This window comes from Alosa pseudoharengus, unplaced genomic scaffold (genome assembly GCF_046254945.1).
Source record: "Alosa pseudoharengus isolate Yale_2024_CS ecotype anadromous, Long Island Sound unplaced genomic scaffold, YU_APseudo_1.1 YU_APseudo_1.1_scf_3, whole genome shotgun sequence".
Lineage (NCBI taxonomy): Eukaryota > Metazoa > Chordata > Actinopteri > Clupeiformes > Clupeidae > Alosa > Alosa pseudoharengus.
Genome location: NW_027468718.1, coordinates 24,563,465 through 24,583,235, shown reverse-complemented (window position 1 = coordinate 24,583,235; position 19,771 = coordinate 24,563,465). Strand labels below are relative to the sequence as shown.

The window sequence follows — 19,771 nt, the reverse complement described above, 5'->3', positions numbered from 1 at the left end:
TTGTTCTCCGATGGGCAGCACTGCACTTGAGATGCCTTCAGGTGTCCTGATTAATGAGACTGCTATTATATTTAATAGATAATAGGAGATAATGATGATAAGCTGTAACATCCCATTCTCAGGGTTACTTCCAGTTGAAGGCCAATCCAGGTGCTTGGATCCTCAGGTTGCGTAAAGGTCGGTCAGAGGATATCTACCAAATACTTGCGTAAGTGCAACTACCAATTATAACCTTTACTAATGATTTTCAGTCAAACAGATTAGATTGAAATCGTTATGTCAATATTGCAGTAATTAATATAACAGTGTATTTAATTGTCACATTTTGGACATGCCAATAATGAGCATTAGACGTTTGTGCTTTTAGAAAGATGGCAACCTCAGGAACCCAGGTCTGCTGTATCATACAGATGATCATTTAGTCCGTTTGTTTGCCCCCAAAAAGTTCAAGATGAGCAAAGTCATGTTGTTAACTTCCTAAACGGCATGGCGACACTGGCAGTGACTTATTCCTGTGCTACTTTCCTTTCTAAGTTGGGGTTGCTCTCAGGCGTGATGGATCCAGTCCCAGTTTGTAAGTCCTGGAAGGCATCTGTGGTGCTGGCATTATCCCCTCTGCTATCTCTAAACGGCAGTTGAGAAAACACAGTGCTGGATTTCTCCGAAATCATATCAGACACAAAGATTTATCCCCCTATCCTCTAGGTGAAGCTAAAAGGTGATGTCATTTTTCACCTTGGCAGTGCCATTATTCATCCGGTTAGTACTGCCTCTACCCTAGCGAGAGCTACACTTGCTGCACAACTGAACCAGCACTCGAGTGTGGTTCGGGTGTGCACGGTGTGTGTCTTGTGTGTGTTTACTCGTTGTGTTTACGCGCGAAACGCTCCAGCTCTCCAGCTCTCGTACACTGCCACTTCCCTGTAGCGCTGTCTTCTCCGCCTGACAGAAATGAATGAGATGGGGGGATCTCCCTGCGGCGGGATGCAAATTGATGCCCTGTGCTCTCCGAGCCGCCGCCTAATGGCTCCGGCGGAGGGAGGCGGCCGGGGCGGAGGCCCAGCAAGCGCTCCTCAAAGGGGGGAAAATGCACTCGGGGCTCCGTACGGGTCTACATTTATCACGGTGATAAGGTTAACTCCGTGCCGTTAGTAAGTGCTGAAGTCATGACGACTTGCCGTGCCTTGACAGCCTATTTCTCATTCCTGGCTGGGGAAGTTTGCTCGGGAGCACAGCGCCTTGGCCTCCCCATGTGGATACAGGAACGCTGCTGTTGCAGCGATTCCTTCAGAGGAGCGAAGAAGGAAGGATTTATGGGCCGCTCACATAAATATAATTACTTCAACGCAAAAAGATCTATACCCAACACTCATAAGCCATAAAACAGAGTGCGGCACGTTATTGTCTTTGGTGGAAAACCAGTACACCTGTTTATTACACATGCAGAGGGGCTGCAGTGGAGGGGGCGTTGACCTTTAAAGAATGCCGTGTGCTGCCCAGAAATCCATTCAATAATGCTCACAATCACAAATGGCCTGGAATGCTGGAATGGGACCTCATTTACGCCAGACACTTCAGAGCATCTACCGGCTTGTCTTGAAGCAATTACCAGAGGCTGTCTCATGTAAAAGTCATTTTCCCCAATGTAATATCGCTCAGATGACCAGAACATTAATGTAATTTGTGTAAGGCCCTGGCTGCCTTCCCAGAATGCTTATTCTGTATCTATTGGTGTATTTTTGGTTTGTGTGTGTGTGCGTGTGCATGGCTGTATTGCTGTTCATCTGCTGCGATGTACAGTGTGTCCCCTGCATTTTCTTTGTTTGGACAGTCATTACCTCTTTGATTGATTTTCTTGTGCTAGTGAGAATGTAAACTTCATCATCAACCTTGACCAATGGCTGCTCCTCTCTTTCTCCCACAGACACGATGGCACAGACTCCCCGGCCGACGCTGGCGATGTCATAGTTGTCCTGAACAGCTTCCACAGCAAGATCATCAAAGTCAGGGTAAGTGCAGGACATTGGTACTGCTCAATCTACTGGACATCTACTGAAGTACAATAAAGTAACTGTGTGGACACATTTACTGTTTTTGCAGGTCCAGAAACGTCCTGACAAACTTCATGAAGACCTTCTGAGCGAAGCCACTGAGAGCAAAGGAATCTGGGACTCACTGACCAGGTAAACGCACTGGGACTAATACGACCCTTAATACTGACCAGGTAAACGCAGTGGGACTAATACAACCCTTGATACTGACCAGGTAAACGCAGTGGGACTAATACGACCCTTGATACTGACCAGGTAAACGCACTGGGACTAATACGACCCTTGATACTGACCAGGTAAACGCACTGGGACTAATACGACCCTTGATACTGACCAGGTAAACGCACTGGGACTAATACGACCCTTGATACTGACTAGGTAAACGCACTGGGACTAATATGACCCTTGATACTGACCAGGTAAACACACTGGGATTAATACGACCCTTGATACCTTCTGTCAAAACCCTCAGCTCATTTTTAGTTCTGAGTTGGCAGCAGCCCTCTTTTTTGACCTACATGGCAAGTAATAGTGTACTCATTCTCTTGAGCTCCTAATCATTTGAACCCTTTAACTATTTTCTATGAGGTAATTAAGGGGTTGAGAATGAATGATTTGAATTGATCTAATGAAGTTGAACTCCTCTGGGGTCTGCTTGTGTGATTTGTCTGTTGTGTGTTGGTGTGTTTTTGTGGTGTTAACGCACCCTTAACTCTTTGTCCTCTGTCTCCTCACTCTCTGCTGTCTGTGTGAAGTGTGTGGAGTTCTTTGGAGAAAAGGTAGGGAGCTTTCTGAATCCATTTGCTCTGCTCATGTTCTGTTCCTTGCACTCTGGAGAGTTTTCCTCTGGTCATGTCACCATCATGTCACTGGTTTAGAGGTGTCACGTTTTCTTGAAATTGAATTTTCAAATCGCCAGAAGCTAACTACAATGTTGAATTTACTGCTAGATTGTGATCTGGCTATAATTTAGCCCATCATAAGTATGGAGGGTATTCTCTCAGTCAGCCAGCACTCGGTTCACCTCTGTGTGTGTGTGAGAGGGACACAGAGGAAGAAAGAAAGGAAGACAGAGAGGATGAGTGTGATATTGCTGAGCTGCTTCTCTGGAGGTGTTGTGTAGATGCTCCTATCTCCATCTCACAGTGGAGCCTTTCTCTGCCGCTGGCAGGCCCTCTGACAGGCCGGTGGGTGACGGCCCTCCACTGCCTTCTCCCGCCGTGGACACGTTGAGCTGCCAGACAGCTCGTAAGGAAGGCCTGGAGTGGACATCTCAGTAGCGTGTCTGTGATGGCCAGTGCTGTCGGGCAGTCCTGTCTGCAGCACACTTGGTTTCTCTCCTTTCACTGGCTTATTCCTTTCCTCTCTTTCCTCCTATCCTTCCCTTCATCTGTCTCTCTTGCTCCTTTCCTCTCTTTCCTCCTATCCTTCCCTTCATCTGTCTCTCTTGCTCCTTTCCTCTCTTTCCTCCTATCCTTCCCTTCATCTGTCTGTTCCTTTCCGTCTCTTCATGCATGTGACGTGGAATCCCAGGGCCCTGTCCCTGTGCTTGGTGCTGAAAGCTGCACAGTAAATGATGCCTAGCTTTTACAATATCAGAAATGAATCTGAAAATGAATCTGAATCTGAATGCCAAACTGCTTTTATATCAAAAACTATTAATAGCAGTCCACTCATGAAGTCCCATAGGTTCTGTGTTATGCTGGGTGTGATCTGTTGTGGTGTTGACCAGGTTCACAATGGGCTCTCCCTCAGTGTACCACCATTGGTTCCACACAGCTGAATTAGATATTTGTGCTGGGCTAAATTGGTTGCTAATTGTTCTGGCCCATGCAGGCTGTAGTCAGGTGTCACGTGTCCTGTTTTGTGGCTGTAAAAGGGGGCCCTGTGTAATCTACTCGGCCGTTCCTTTCTTTTTTTGCACGTCACAGTTCCAGTGTGCAGAACCAGCTTTGTCCACCAGATCAGAGGAAGCAGAAAAGACTAAAGCGAGAGCCGACTCCTCGACAGTTTCATCATTCCAAATGAAATAAAAAACAGCAAACTCAATATGTGTGGGGGGGAAAAAAGGGAGGCAATATGGGAATGGAGGCTGTAATATTGGTGTGCGCGGGGAGGAGTTGATTAGTGGTCAGGAGTGGAGGCAGCGGGGATCTGTCTCTGATGAGCCGCATCCCTCTGGTGGAGTGGAACAGCGCTCGGACTCGGCCGCCGCCGGAGCTCCGTCAGACGCTCGCTAATTATGTCCAGCAAGGCTCTGAGCTGATGGCATCCTGTGTCTGGCAATGTCATGTGGTTGTCAACGCAACCTAGATTACTGTAGCAAACTTCACGTTGTGAGCAAGACCTGTGTGATTGCATGAATATGATTGAGTTGTGTGTGTGCGTGTGCGTGTGCGTGTGTGTGTGCGTGTGTGTGTGCATGTGCGTGTGTGTGTGTGCGCGTGTGTGAGGTAGGTCTGTAGGGAGCAAATTGCATAATGTGCTGTGTTGGCCCCTGCAGCATCACCGGCGCCAGCTCAGAGGATGGGGAGAAGAAGAAGAAGGAGGATGTGCTCAACATCTTCTCTGTGGCCTCTGGACATCTGTACGAGCGCTTCCTGAGGTGAGACGCCCACACACACACACACACACACACACACATACACACACACACACACACACAGGTAGTCTGAAGCCCCCATGTGTCCTCACTCCTTTTATTATCCTTTTTTCCTTGGAGACTCACTGATCTTTGCTCTTTTTCATTTTCTCTCGCTTTTTGCTCTCTTTCTCCCACCTATTCTCTCTCTCTCTCTCTCTCTCTCTCTCTCTATCTATCTTTCTCTCTCTTTCCTGTAGAATAATGATGCTGTCGGTCCTCCAGCACACCCAGACCCCTATCAAGTTCTGGTTCCTCAAGAACTACCTCTCCCCTTCCTTCAAGGTAAAAAACGCTGCGCTGCACGACGCTGTGAAAACTTTCTGTCCTTTGGCCTGCTCTCATCAGGAGCACTCTTCCAGCGCTGGTCCTCACCCCTGCCTGCGAGGAATGGATTTGTTTGTGCTGGGCCGATGAAAGGCACTGTGGGATGTGCTCTTCTCCTTTGTGACTCGGCCCCTTTTATCTCCTCCTTGCCTCCTCCTATAGGGCTGAGTCTATATACATGAACGCCTACTATGCCAAATCACATGCGGTAAAAATAGAGGGACACCAGCAGGATAGAGAGATGTCTTGGCAAAATGTAACGATTTGAGAAGGAACAGACAGTTACTTTTCTGCTACCTGTTAATAATAAAAATGGATAGGTACTTGACTGACTTCACGCTTCTTTCCATCTTGAATTATTAATTATTAATTAGTTATTAATGTTATTAATTAGTTATATATAGTTATAGTTATTAATTAGTTATTAATTATTATTAGTTATTAATAGAGCACTTCAGAGATGTCTCAGATATTTCAGTTTATGGGACATTTATCTTGCCTCTATCATTAGCATTCTTGGATGATTTAATTTATTCCAACACATTTTTGCAAAATAGATGTTGCTAGGAGATGCAGAACTGCTGTGTTATATTGGCTCCTCTGTCTGTGTGTGTGTCTCTGTGTGTGTGTGTGTGTGTGTGTGTCACTCTCGTCACCCTGCAGGAAACCATCCCTCACATGGCGGAGGCCTACGGCTTCCAATATGAGCTGGTTCAATACAAGTGGCCTCGCTGGCTTCACCAGCAGACAGAGAAGCAGCGCATCATCTGGGGCTACAAGATCCTCTTCCTGGACGTGCTCTTTCCCCTGGCCGTGGACAAAATCATCTTTGTGGACGCCGATCAGGTAAGCGGGTTTGTGTGTGGTGCTTCAGCCTGCTTGTGTTGGAACGGAATCAGTTCCGGTGAGTTCTCCTGTAGGTGGAATTGCACTGACTCAGAGTTTTTTTGTCTGAGCTGAGTGCGATCTCACCCTCCTCCGCAGATTGTGCGGACAGACTTGAAAGAGTTAAGGGACTTGGATCTGGAGGGAGCCCCCTACGGCTACACGCCGTTCTGCGACAGCCGCAAGGAGATGGACGGATACCGCTTTTGGAAGATGGGTTACTGGGCCTCCCACCTGGGCCACAGGAAATACCATATCAGGTACATCCTCCAGTGCCGTTACTAATGATAATATTAATACACACAAGGCAGGAATGCCAGTGTAGTAATATAAATTGAGCCAGAGAATGCAGTATATTTTTAGAGGATCCCTTTATAGGTGAAGAGAGACAAAAACTGAATAATATGGTGAACTGCAACTGATACTGCCTAAAAGTGTTGTAATGTAGTCTCTGGGATGGGGCAGTGCTACATGGGACAGATCGGGTTACAGATTCTGAAACGATATAAAGCAGCTACCTGTGTCCAAATGGACTATGGTGAGAAATAGGCACATTTTCTATATTCTGTAAAAAGCTTACAAAGACATATAAAAAGCCATTGCACATAAATAGACTGCATATCTTCCCAATACTCTGTGTTAGATGCGCTGTTTTTGGCTTTTGAATATCTGTAAACTTATCTGAGTATTTTTCCAGTGCATTGTATGTGGTGGATCTGAAGAAGTTCAGGAAGATTGCGGCAGGTGATCGCCTTCGTGGTCAGTACCAAGCTCTGAGCCAAGACCCAAACAGCCTCTCCAACTTGGACCAGGTTAGTGCTGTTATGCTGCACTGTTATGCTTTGGGAAATGAATGAGTGAGATATCTTTCAATTTTGTGTGCTGTATGAGAGGTGAAAACTGAATAATTCAACAACCTACTTCCCCTTGCTTTCCACAGGACCTCCCCAACAACATGATCCACCAGGTGGCGATCAAGTCTCTGCCCCAGGAATGGCTGTGGTGTGAGACTTGGTGTGATGATGTGTCCAAGAAGACAGCAAAGACCATAGATCTTGTGAGTGGCAGCAAACACAACTATGACGTGAAAATGCCATAGGACCCTGTGTTTTATGTTTGGTGGTAGTTATTTATCCATATAATGGCCCTTAGCTTCTTACCACAGCCTCCTAACTAGGGTTGCAAAGGAGCGGAAAATTTCCGGTAAATTTCCGGAAACTTTCCATGGGAAGTTTAGCTGGGGAATTTTGGAAATATTCCAAATTGGAAACTTTCATGGAATTTAAGGAAATGATGGGAATTAATGGGAATTTACGGGAATTAACTGGGAATTTTTTGTAATTCCTACTGTTTCATATACAGACATTAACATTTTGTTTCGTAATAAGCAATGATTTGTTTGTTCGTATTTTCGCTTAGCATAGCATACAAAGCTAGCTACCATGCTAGCGGGAATCCCATTCTCTGCATATGGTTTACTAGCGTGCTAAGCTAGCAACACTGAAACCACTGAACTGGCCAAGATGCACAACGCCACTCAACAACAAAATCCAATTGGTTGGAACACTGACTATCAGTTTGTTAAGTTAGAATCCCAGAAAATGGTAAAACAAATAAAAATATAATGACACAACATACCACACCAACCAAACCTTATAGATTATGTAAATTATATATAAGCTTAATCAGACAGATTAATCGTTCCATTACAGTTTATGCAAAATGACGTGCACCCATTTGAATGAGGACAAATGTGACGACAAGCCCATAACTGGACAACTCTGTTTGCAAACTTCCCCCAGTTTCACACAAGTTATTCCCACATGAGATGACATTTTCACTGGGAATTTATTTTCCCCATGCACATGAACGCACCATAGGTTTCCTTTATGTGTGCTGTGCTGATTGCTGTGTGCATGGGATTGACGTATGTGCAGGGTAGAAATTTGACTGAAATTGCATTAAATCAGGTTGTTTTAACTAATATTATTCTGCAAGATGGGGTTTTGTCCACTACGTATAAGTTCCCTGTTATAGACTAACTTGCCATATTAAAAATTCCCAGTTTATTCCCATTAATTCCCATTTATTCCCGTTAATTTCCGTATATTCCCGTTAATTCCCATGGAAAGTTTCCAACTTTGAAAATTCCCGGAATTTTGCAACCCTACTCCTAACTCTTTGTAGAATTTGCCAATGGCACATAATTAGAGTCACTTTGGTGCTCTTTACCACCTTACACAGATGCAAAGAAAAATCAATAATTCCTTCGTGCCCTGAAGTCTGTGCTCTGAGAACATCTCTGAATGCAAATACAGACCCACTCCATTTCACTGGCCATCACAAAGGCAGTGTGTTCTGTGGCCCTGTGGCTCGGGGTTCTTCCTCTGCTGGATTTCCCCAAAGACTCGGTGGATATTCATGTTGGCTCTCAGCGGCACCCTGACCTGCCCCGGTCTCCTCGTCTCCCCCTCCTGCTGAAATGTGCGGTCGCACACGGGGGCCAGGAATAGCAGTCTCATTTACACTCTCATCGCTGCTCCGCGAGGACACTGCTGCTGGGAGGCTTTCATTAGTTGAGGCGCAGTCAAATGAATGGCAGTGATCAGGAGAGGCCCTTCTCCATTACAGGGCAGCCCATTTCTACAGGGTCTGCCATCCATCACGCAATAACCAATGCAGCGGCTCCCCTTCAGGCTCAATGGTCTGAAACGCATCCCAATGGAAGAGTCGTCCTGAGGTTGGCTTGAATGAATGAAAGCAAGGGGAACGCGTTGTGCCATTGTCAGGGCCATAGCAGTGTTTCCCAAATGTTTTGTTGTATTTGAGTAAATAATGTATCATACTCCAAATTTTGTAATGGTATATTTTTTAATTAAGAGTCAAATATGTCTTGTATTTTGCTTTTTGCAAGAATCATATGGATTTGAAAGCCTAGGGCTCATTAATTATTTACAAGCAACTCAAAATGTAGTCCTGTTTTTAGAGAGTGGATTGGCACATTGGTGTTTCTCAAACGTTATAATTTATGACTTCTGAAACAGGATCAGAAATGAAATGTAAAAGATCGATCCTAGTTGTCCTTGTACAGTGTGGCTAATGCCTTTCTGATGGTGGCAGGAATCCAATGTGCTCTGAGTGGCTGGGTTAAGTAGGGCAGCGCAGGATGGTGCTGATGATCTGGGCCTGGGGCCACTCTTCTGTTCTCCGCAGTGCAACAATCCAAAGACAAAGGAGCCCAAGCTTGCCGCTGCGGCCAGGATTGTGCCCGAGTGGACCAAGTACGACACGGAGATTAAGCACTTCCTCCGGCGCATCGATGAGAAGGAAGACCAGCAGCCCCGCGGTCAGTCTCCGTCTGCACCAGAGAACAGAGGTGAGTCCAGGCAGGAAAGGGGCCAGTGAGAAGTGTCTGTCATGGACATTATGCCTGTCCTCACTCCAGACCACAGACTATGCTTCCACTGCATGCTTTTCTTACTGCCTATCACAGAGCTTATTTATGACTGATTTATGATGTGGTCAAATCAAATATGGGATAACTCTTGTCAAGCAAAAAATGTTTTGCCGTCTAGTCACAGGTGTGTACGGCAGACATTTCAGAACAACATTTCAGAGACTGAGTTGCATGTCACCTTCTCCCTCTTCAGGAAATCAGCGTGATGAACTTTAGCACCTGTCGGTGCGCCCCGTGCTGAAGAGGAAAGTGAGATTTGCACCTAAGGCTCCTGTGAAGCTTGAAGACTGCAGCTGTGCAAAGATGTACATTTCTCATGAACATTGCCAGCAAGTGTTACCGCTGAAGCGTCGCCACACCAGTGGGGCTACTCAGCAATTATTTTCTAAAAGAACTATTTCGTATACTCGTACTTTTGTATTTATGGATGAAGTCAAGCTTTCTGTCAGATTTGAGCACCAACTGCTGTAAATGACCACGTACTTTTCCTGTGAAACTGAAATGAAGAACAGTGAAGAATGAGGGTCTGGAGCAGCTCTTGGTATTTGTGGTATGACTCTGTACAACATAAATTCATCATTGCTCCGGTTTGTAGGAATAATTTTTCTCATTTGTCCATATCTCACCTGAGGCCCATTCCCACAGTATGTGGGTAGTATGCATTGGTCCTGTATATCTGTCAGTCCTCTTTCATAACTGCTGTATACAATCCTTTATCCAAAGTTATGAAAAATGGAGACCTGCCATTCTAAAAACATGAAATTATTGTCCATTTTTTATTACTGGAATTTTCCCTTATTTGTACATTCCCTTAGTCGTACATTCCCTTTGGCTTTTAAAATATCTGGCTCATTTGATCATGTGTATAGTCATTTATTGCACTACTGTCCGTAATGAAAGTATACACTTGACAAAATATTTTCATACATAGCATTCATAAGAAGTTATGTTGTGGGAGTCTTGCTCCCTGGACCAGAGGTTAGTGTATATTAATACATTCTAAGTTACCTGTGTAATAATTTACAGGCTGCGTTGAGAACCTGGCAGGGCTGTATGTATCTAAGACCTGGATACTCACTGGCTGAATCCAGTGGAAAGTGTTCATTCTTCCAACAGCTCTAGATTTATTGCCTCTTCGACTGGTAATGTGTTGTAAAAATGCAAGTTTGTTTTTTCCCTGTGTTAATATGCGTATACAGGGATATAGGAATATCATCACAGATACATTAATATGTTTTGGCCTTAGTCTGTCTTTTGTATTCATATTTCATACCAATGCTCTCAGGAATAAAGGTAAGATGGAACGTTCTTTGATGAGTGGTATTTGTATTCATTATCAGGGGTCCTTGATGGCTTTAGATCGTTCCTGAGCAGTTATGGACTCAACTGGAATACAACTATACCCAGATTAACTTTTCACCAAATCAATCTTTATTTCTTTACATGTACTCTTGCAGGGGTGTGATTGGCAAAGGTAAAAAAAAAAAGAAAAATGTACGAAGCTGGTGGAGTTGCTGGTGGGCAGATTGGCCTACACACTTCTGCCATCTAGTTTCCACTGGATTTTTTGATTGTCGGTGCTAAAATCAAAAAATCCAGTGGAAACTAGATGGCAGAAGTGTGTAGGCCAATCTGCCCAGCAGCTTTTTCTACTTTGTCACCTACAGAATTTGACAGGTACGATCTTTCAAAACGCCATGTTATTTCCCATAGACATTTGACGACCGAAGGTTGGATGGATACGGAAGTTAGGAGGCGGGACTTATTCTGGAGAGGTCTATGGCCTGAATTATACAGACATATAGTCTACCTCTCACCCACAGACCCCCCCCCCCTAAAAAAACTCATCAGATCTATACGAATTGTGTAGGTCTCATTTTCAAGTAAAAAAAAAAAATGGAATTCCATTTAAAAACTGAAGAATCACAACCCTGACTCTTGTCATTATAGCCGACTCTCTCAGTCTCAGATATTTCCCCTTTTGGGTCTCATGGTCCAAAAGAATAATACAAATGTGAAGAATAGCACATTGCAATATTAACATGTTTTTTAATGTATTTTTTAGGGGAAATACATTTTGAGCTCATGTGGAAATCTGATAAGCCCACTGTGTCTTGTCCTCATCTTAAGTGTGATGTGCTCATGGTTCAGGTTTTGAAGCCTTGGATAAAGGTGTCATCAATCTATCTGAACCCTGCTGTCAGTTAGGGATTCACTAAGATTACAATTTGCCACTGGATAGAACCAGCACTTTGGTGCCATCAGGTATCTAGCAGGGTGCACAATTGGGTGTGATCCATCTTCATTTACTGTCAACTTGTGCAAGGGATGATACAGAACTCAAGAGTGGAACAACTTTATTGTTATCACGAGGATTCTCTTCTGCAGTTGTTCACATTACATTTGTTAATTGTGACTCCTTCAGAGCCAACTAATTAAATAGGCATAAATAGTCTTCTTTTTAGATATGTACAAATCAAAATGATTTAGTCCATATAAAAATAATGTTTTTTTTTTCTATATACACAAGAATCCCAAGAATAATTGACAATTGTATTTTTTGACACATCACACTACAAAAAGATGCAGTGGTTGTTTTTGGAAATGGTCAAAATGTCTCAAGACTGAGATCCCTGAAGAAAGGAGATGCTTCAAGTATTCATGCACGCATTAAGTAGGTTGTATTCCCGAGCTGAGGTCACTCACAGTACAGATGTACTGTACTCAGTCTCTTTGTTATCATTCAGACATAAGTGCAGGAACACACAAACACACAGCGCTGATGATCTCAGATGCTCCTGTAGAGTGGAAAGGCATGGAGGTTTGATCCTAGTTAGTTTGGCCACATTGGGAGTTGACCCCATATTTGGATGATGACCTGAAGCAGGTCACCGGTTGGTCAGGCATCATTCCGGTGCTTCTCAGTTATGGCTGAACTTAAAGTTGAATTGTCCAGAACCGAAAGGATTGAAGCCCTGGAAGGGGTTGAAGCCCCCGTGGAAGTGGTGGCCATGGTGACCGCCCTGCTGGCTCTCTGGGTCCATGGGATCCTCCCCCTGGTCAAACTTACTTCTCATCTCTGCAGAAGCATAGAAAAATAAAATAAATAACTGCACAAATGTGTGTGCTTCACTTCACTGTGTGTTCACTGTGTGCTGAGTGTGTTTCACTAATTCACAGATTGGGATAAATGCAGAGACCAAATTTCCCTCATGGGATCAAAAGAGTATATATACTTACTTATACTTTAAATGAAAAGCACTGGGCCACTGATCCATTTCCACGAGGACACAATGCCAATATGATCCTCATTTCTCATATGTCAGTCTGGCTCAAAAAAGCATCACCTACCTGGATCAGTGAGCACCTCTTTGGCCTGTGCAATGTCAATGAACTTCTTCTCAGCCTTCTTCTTGTCCTCGGGGTCCTGGAAGTTATCTGGGTGCCACTGCTGAGCCAACTTCCTATAGGCCTTTATAATTTCCTTCTTCTGAGCCGTCCTGCCATAGCAACATGGGACAAGGCCAGTTATAGAGAGGACACAGGGAACATTTTTGACTGTGGCTGAATAGGAGACATGCTGGACTGTGCCTGAACAGGGAACATGCTGGACTGTGGCTGAATGGGGAAGCACATTGGTTTGTGCACCTCACCTCTTAACTCCTAGAATCTTGTAATAGTCCCTCTTCTGGGACTGCTTCAGCAGTCGCTGGGCTCGCTCCAGTCCTTCCTTTATCTGGCGATCATTCTCGCTGTGCTCCCTGGCGCTCTCAAAGTCTTTAATGGCTGCCAAGAGTGCAAAAAAAAAAGAGAACATTACCTGACCTGGGCTTTAGAGCCATTCTCATTCACTGAATTGACCCCCCCATCCTACACAGCTACTTTCTAAATGCCAACCAAATGCCTCCTGAGTCGTCAAACCATGAGTCTATTCATCTCGCCCAAGTGAGTTCACCAAGCTGATCCCAAAAGAAATGGCTCATCTTATAGCCCCAGGCGTACTGATGGACATATTACTATAGGGTGCTGACTGAAATGTTCAGGCAGGTAGAAATATCCTCTAAACAGTTACATGGCCTCGCTCCCTCGGCCCCAGAAGCCATCTGCTTGGAGCAGTAGGAGGGATATGGCTGTGAGTTCCCGTGTACTGAAGTGTGCGGCGCGCTCTCTCACCGCAAGCTGTTTACCCTGAAAATGCTTGCTCTAGTGGGACACTGACAGTTTAAAAGCAGGCCCAGTGCCCGACGCCACCACCGACTGCTGTGCTTCACGCCCAAGCAGCTAAAGTGCTTTAATGACAATTTACTGTTTGTGCACACGGCTCCCCACCCCTCATCTCTCTCTCTCACACACTCACACACACACCTCCTGCCCCAACCCAACCCCAAGACACGTACACATGGTTGCTATGGCAGTGGCTGGGAAGACGGTGGGGGTATTTGTATCTGACAGCTCAGAGGGCCAGTAAACATTTCAGAAAAACAAACACACAGGAGGCTATTTGAATACCAGCAAACGTGCAGAGACTGTGAGTGGTAAATGATTGGATTGGACATCTGCACACAGAACACCAAACCCTTTCTCTCACAGTCAATCTAGGTGTGCTGTGGAACACCCCCTTCAAGGGTAAAAAAAAAAAGAAAAAATGAACTAATTCAGGAAGTAGATCGATCCACAAAGGCAAAAAGGTCTAGAGTCCTGGGGTGGACTTGTGTTTCTGTTGAGGCACAGCAGCAGTGCAATTAGCTGTGCACCCTTCGGCTGTTGGGGAAACACTCCTTTTGGCTCGGTTCCCTGCGGGTGTTCTCTTCTGCGCTCCTCTCCCGGCCTTGGCAGTTGGCACAGATGGCGGGAGGAGCAGCAGCAGGCAGAGGTGTGTTGGCACAACCCATGCACTGGCCCCACCGGGCTGATTAATGACCAGCTCCCTGCTCGGCTCCTATCTAGAGGAGCTGAATAGTCGGGGTGCACTCACTGTACCCCATTCTTCATCCTTACGGCTGCAGTTGTGTTGACAAGATTTTGCTGCTAGATGTCTATAAAACATTCACATGAAAGGAATTGCTGTACAGAAATAGCAGGTATCTTGCTATTCGATCTTGAAGTTTCTTTTACCTTCTTCATACTGCTCCTCCAGCAGGAAGGCCTCTGCTCGGTCCTTCAGCACATTCACATTGTTGGACTCTGACTCTAAGGCTTCACTGCACACCTGGATGGCTCGGGCACCTTGCTGGTCCTTTAAAGTACAACATTAATTAGTGAGTCAGAGCAACAGGCATTAACGCCTTCAATTCATATGTCATGGAAAAATATAATTTTCTGCTTAAATTCAGATATGTGGATTCCAGTGCAGATTTGTTTGTGCAGAGTGCCACCTGCTGGCCAGAGACTGCAGCTCACCTTGGACAAGCTGTGGCAGATGCGCTCCTTGGCTTGCTGAATGTACTGAGGCACGTTTGGTTCAGTCTTCATTACAGTCTCATACTTACTGACAGCATCCCCATATCTGCATAATGTGGAAATGAACGAGGCTGCTTTTAATATGCATCTCTAGGTATGCATAACAGACATATGATGACGACGATGATGATGGTCATATACAGAAATTGCATTGTTTGAACATTTGAGCTTACAGCAGTACTGACCAAATACTGCCAGGAGTGTTCAAAAACTATTAACAAAGCCTCTCAGACCTACTCTTAGCAAGGAAAAGTGACAACTCCTAAAGTAAGAGTGAGTCTCCATTGCTATGGATGACGTCAATTCTCATGCATGAGCTTCCTGGCAATGATCACAGTGATTGGCTGATGATGAGTGACAGGTCTTTGTTTATGAGAAAGCGTGCTACACGTGTAGGCTACCGCAAAGGAGGAGTGGTAAAAATAAATAAATAAAGACGACAGGCTGTAAACTAAAGCAAATAGCCTAGTAATGGAATGCACTACAGATTGATGCAGTATCTTTGCAACATTTTTTCAAACAAATCTGTATAGTCGTGTTTGAATAGATGAGAGGTAATTTAATTTGTTTTACAATGAAACTTTATATTTAGTTTAAATATTGACAATGAATGTTTTGGTTGTTGTTGGTGGAGTTATTGCATCCCTCACAATTACATGTGACAGATCTGATTCTGCATGTGCATTTAAAAACATTGCAACGTGAAATGCTACAAACAGCTGCTTATGATGGTTTGTGAATAGGTCTTAGTAAGGAAGGAATAGGTCTGAGTAAGGAATCCTCTCGACTTTTTCTAAGCCGTCCCAGACTTAGGTGTAGGGATGTAACGATTACCGGTATAATGGTAAACCGCGATAAAAATGTTGACGATAACAATTACCGTTTTCTTTTCAAATATCATAATTATCAGTTGATTACCGCAGTGTGGAAACCGTGTGTTTAATCCTTCCCAGCTTGATCCGAGCCTGCTTTTGACATACAGTAGGCCTAGTACAATGAAACAAAATTGGTACCCTACTGATTCTGTTGTCTAATTGATGGTTTTAACTACGATTCGGATTAGGCTACACCGGATTTTAAAAGGCAGAACATTTTCACCGCAAAATGTGCACTGTACCCTGCGTCTTTTTATGTTTGCGCCCATATTAAATCCATTCCACTCACGTTATCAGGAGAATACAGTAGCCTAAAGTTTTATTTTGAACGCTTTCTTTGGTCTCACTCATTGGATCCAAATACAGAAATAGCAAACTCCAAGTTATGGTAGGGTAAGTTCAGCTATAAGCACGTAGTCAATTAAACATGACCAAGAAAAAAGTGAAAGGGACACTTTTTGAAACTATTTCAGCTTCTGTAGGCCTATCAGTGCTTTCTGAACATATTGAACACACCGTGATAATACCGAAAACCGTGATAATTTTGGTCACTATAACCGTGAGGTTAAATGTTCATACCATTACATCCCTACTTAGGTGCTGCTAATTTTAGGGCTAATGCTTCGTGAATTACTCTTAGTAAAAAAAGAAATAGGAGTCCTAAAATTACGAGTGACACAGCCATCATTTTACTGGGGAGTTTCTCCTAAATTCGCCAGTTAGGAGCTACTTTTAGTCTTAAGCTTCTTTGTGAATACAGCCCCAGGTATTTACGCATTGCATTTCAAATGGCCTCATGAGCCGAGGGTGTGTAAATATGAAAACGTACCTCTCTTCCTGGATGAGCTCTTCTGCGGCCTGAATCTGTTTGCTTAACTTCTTCACCTGCTTGTAATGACTGAAGCACTGTTTGTGGTCTGGATCCAGCTTCAGACACTCGCGTATCGTACTAACGGAAGAGATTTTCATTGAAATCAACAACACCAACAACACCTGAGCAGCAATCTCTTTAACACACACACACACGTAAAGGTCACTGCAGCTGTGACAGTGTGGCCTGTTGCCGTCTCTCAAACAAAGCTCTTACTCGAGAGAAGTCTCGTGGTCTCCCAGGTGGTAGTAGATTTTACTGAGCTTGTAGAAGGCCTGTGTGTTGTCACTCCTCAGCTTGGAGGTGGCCTTTAGGTCAGTGATGGCCTTTGCCATCTCGCCCGTCTGGATGAAGCATTCAGCTCGCATGTCTCGCGCATCCACATCCCAGGTGCATGTCTGATAGGGCAACAAACACTCACACTCAACTCATCTGCACTGAGCTGTGCCTAAACAAAGGCAAGACACCACAAAGCCCCCCAACACAGTGGTGCCATAAGCATGCCATATTCTGTCATTTACATGCAGAAAGACTGCTGTACACCATATTCAACCCCTTCTAAAAGAGTTGGTTCAGTTTATCTAAAACTAGTTGAATAGAAGACCATCAACTGTACCTGCCATGTATTAAAACACAATGTCTACCGGTAGGTGTTCAATCCTATCGCTAGAGTATGACTGAGTGTTTGGAATTTCTCACCTCAATTATTGTATCCAAATAGAGCACTGCAGTGTTATAATCTCGGTCATCAAAGTGAGCACGAGCCTGGACCACTAGCCTCTGGATCTCGTCTGATTTGGTGAGCTGGCTTTGGGCTTCTTTCTCGTCTTTGTCACTGGGATTTGATTTGAGCTGGGTAGCAGGATAGATATAACAGGTCATATTTCAAAGTTTATTAGAAATAACACCATGCAGCAGAATAAATATAGGCTATAAAGCAACGGCAATATTTAAAAATATGAAAGGGCACAATCTGCCAGATACAATAGAGAATAGAAAGCCATTAGTCTTAGTCACATCATAACAGCCTTGCTACAGACACCAGATCCCATCCCAATTCACAAAATAATGTGATTAAAGCTGGACTACCTTACCACTTTTTTAAAGTCTGTCTCTGCTTCATCAAGCTTCCCCTGCTTCAACAGGAGGTTTCCTCTCTGAAGTACTGCCTGTTAAAACAAAACAGAGGATTAATTTTTCTCTTAAATGTCAACAGAGTGCAAAAGCAAAAACAAAAACAAACTCTCTGTCTGATCTCTGGGTTGATCAGCCCTGAGATGGGAAACTCTGAGATTTCCATTTCCAATACAGCAGATATGGATTAGTTTAATCTGCACAGAGTTTGCTCACTCAGAGTTCACTGTGTGCCCGATGACTAGGAAAAGCCATCATCATTTTGTTATATTTTCAACCTTGGCCTACTATGTTGCTGCACCTGTCAACGAGTTTAATACAGTAGCCTAGATTCATGGTGACATAGACTATTTGGAAACTAAATAAAATTAGTTCTGTTAATTTCAAAGTGATAACATTTCACTGAGTTAATATATCCGTTGGTTAATATATTCATGATCTCTCCTCCCTGGGTGTAGCCTAGGCTATGCAAATGAATTCGCCCTTGCGTCGGACTGATAACCCGACAATGACAACCCATGTGTCTGATAACAGCTCAGGGGGACAGGTATGGAGAAACACTGGGTTTGTTAAAGATAACCTGCTAGGGAGCAGGGTTGCTGTGGCAACTGACCCAAAGTTTTTTACTGGAACGGGAAACCCGGAGTTTCCCTCTTCTCATATTTTTTTTTAAACAATCTGGAGGCCCCTGATGCATCTCAAGACATGGCAAAGAAAAATACTCACTGCTGTGAAATCAGGCTTGAGTTCAATAACTTTGCTTAAATCCGGCAATGCTGATTTGGATTTTCCCATCGCAAAGTATACGGTAGCTCTTCTATAGTACGCCATGTAATTCTTTGGATCTCCATCTAAAAGTGAACACAAAGTATAAAAACAATGTCTTGCTACTCAAGCTTCTGAAACTATACATTTGAAAATATTGTTTGGAACAGATTTTGAGTAATTAAATAAAAGGGGTTTTCACGATTACAAATAAAGCCATTACTGCCCAAGTTCAGTTATAGTATTTCCTGTTATTCTTTTGCTGAAACAGGTATTTTGGGGAATATGTGTAGGCCCCCGCCCCCAATGTTGTTTATTTATTTATTTATTCATTTAAAGAGGAATGCCTCTTGAGATGTGACATCTCATTTTCGAGAGGGTCCTCCTGTCAAATATGTTCCATTTTTTAAATGTTGTTATTTGATTTGAATGATATCATGATGCACACTCCCTCACCTATGGCTGCATGGAAGTGCGACAGTGCATCAGCCAGCTGTCCCGCAGCTAGGAGTTTCTTCCCCATCTCCAGGTGATTTTCAACATCCACAGTTTTCCCACATCTGACGCCTGCAACCAAGGTAAATTGTGAGATTAATTACTGACCTAGCAAATAAATGTTACATAGGGTGAGTGTTGCTGCTCACTTGGTCGTATCGTTCAGCTAATAACAGCTAGGCTAAGTTAGCTTTCTGTCATAGCATCACGATAGCTCCCTCTTCCCCACGAGGAAACTCTTTTGGGTAACGTTAACGTTAATTCTGTCCCACGAGTGCGACTCAATTTAACAAACCACCGGTAAAAAGTGACTTCAGTACAACAGTCTGATTGATAAATGCAAGTGCCATTGTCCGCCATGAAATCGCTGATGTTATAGTCTAGTCTTTGAAAATATTGGTTACAGTGCGCTGCTAATTAACCTTAGCTACAAATGGGAGCTGTACAATTGGCTTAACGTTAACGTACATTACATGGCTAACGTTCACCTCGCTAACGTTAAAGAGCGGTCCCCTGTAATCCACTCTAGGCTGCATCTTGGCATATCAACACAACAAACTCTGCAACCAGATTAGGTTAGAGGTTAGAAAAGACTGCTAGAACTAATTTAGTAAACCTTTTACGGTTATTAAAAATGCTACTAATTATATAGAGTAGCTTTTACTTAAGTTAAAGTTAACTTACCTTCGTATCGCAGGTCAATCAAAACAAGGACAAATGGAACGTAATTTAGGATTTTGTGCACGATTGGGTTTACTGAGACCATGAACAGATACTAATCGATAGCTTCCTGCAAACAAACTTGAAATA

General features: G+C 43.8%; 2 protein-coding genes across 4 annotated transcripts in view; one reads left to right on the top strand and one right to left on the bottom strand.

Moving 5' to 3' along the window:
* uggt2 (UDP-glucose glycoprotein glucosyltransferase 2) overlaps nucleotides 1-10,670 on the top strand; it is a 32,413-nt gene extending 21,743 nt beyond the window's left edge. For 2 of the 3 annotated variants that reach the window (XM_076263676.1, XM_076263677.1), the window contains exons 30-41: nucleotides 123-208; nucleotides 1,925-2,009; nucleotides 2,101-2,183; nucleotides 2,807-2,830; nucleotides 4,555-4,656; nucleotides 4,893-4,977; nucleotides 5,683-5,865; nucleotides 6,004-6,164; nucleotides 6,602-6,716; nucleotides 6,845-6,961; nucleotides 9,118-9,280; nucleotides 9,555-10,670. In XM_076263676.1, the coding sequence (XP_076119791.1) occupies nucleotides 123-208; nucleotides 1,925-2,009; nucleotides 2,101-2,183; nucleotides 2,807-2,830; nucleotides 4,555-4,656; nucleotides 4,893-4,977; nucleotides 5,683-5,865; nucleotides 6,004-6,164; nucleotides 6,602-6,716; nucleotides 6,845-6,961; nucleotides 9,118-9,280; nucleotides 9,555-9,577 (1,227 nt within the window). In that variant the 3' untranslated portion in view covers nucleotides 9,578-10,670. The remainder of the gene's footprint in view (nucleotides 1-122; nucleotides 209-1,924; nucleotides 2,010-2,100; nucleotides 2,184-2,806; nucleotides 2,831-4,554; nucleotides 4,657-4,892; nucleotides 4,978-5,682; nucleotides 5,866-6,003; nucleotides 6,165-6,601; nucleotides 6,717-6,844; nucleotides 6,962-9,117; nucleotides 9,281-9,554) is intronic. The other variant, XM_076263678.1, reaches the window with a different exon arrangement.
* Nucleotides 10,671-11,701: 1,031 nt separating this feature from the next.
* dnajc3a (DnaJ (Hsp40) homolog, subfamily C, member 3a) lies at nucleotides 11,702-19,736 on the bottom strand. The gene is made up of 12 exons (XM_076263667.1): nucleotides 19,646-19,736; nucleotides 18,923-19,033; nucleotides 18,428-18,552; nucleotides 17,662-17,736; nucleotides 17,267-17,419; nucleotides 16,784-16,965; nucleotides 16,526-16,645; nucleotides 14,762-14,867; nucleotides 14,477-14,597; nucleotides 13,015-13,147; nucleotides 12,713-12,861; nucleotides 11,702-12,440 (listed from the first exon to the last, which is right to left on the bottom strand). The coding sequence occupies exons 1-12, from the start codon at nucleotides 19,725-19,727 to the stop codon at nucleotides 12,283-12,285; spliced, it is 1,515 nt and encodes a 504-aa protein (XP_076119782.1). The 5' UTR covers nucleotides 19,728-19,736; the 3' UTR covers nucleotides 11,702-12,282.
* Nucleotides 19,737-19,771: the final 35 nt, after the last annotated feature.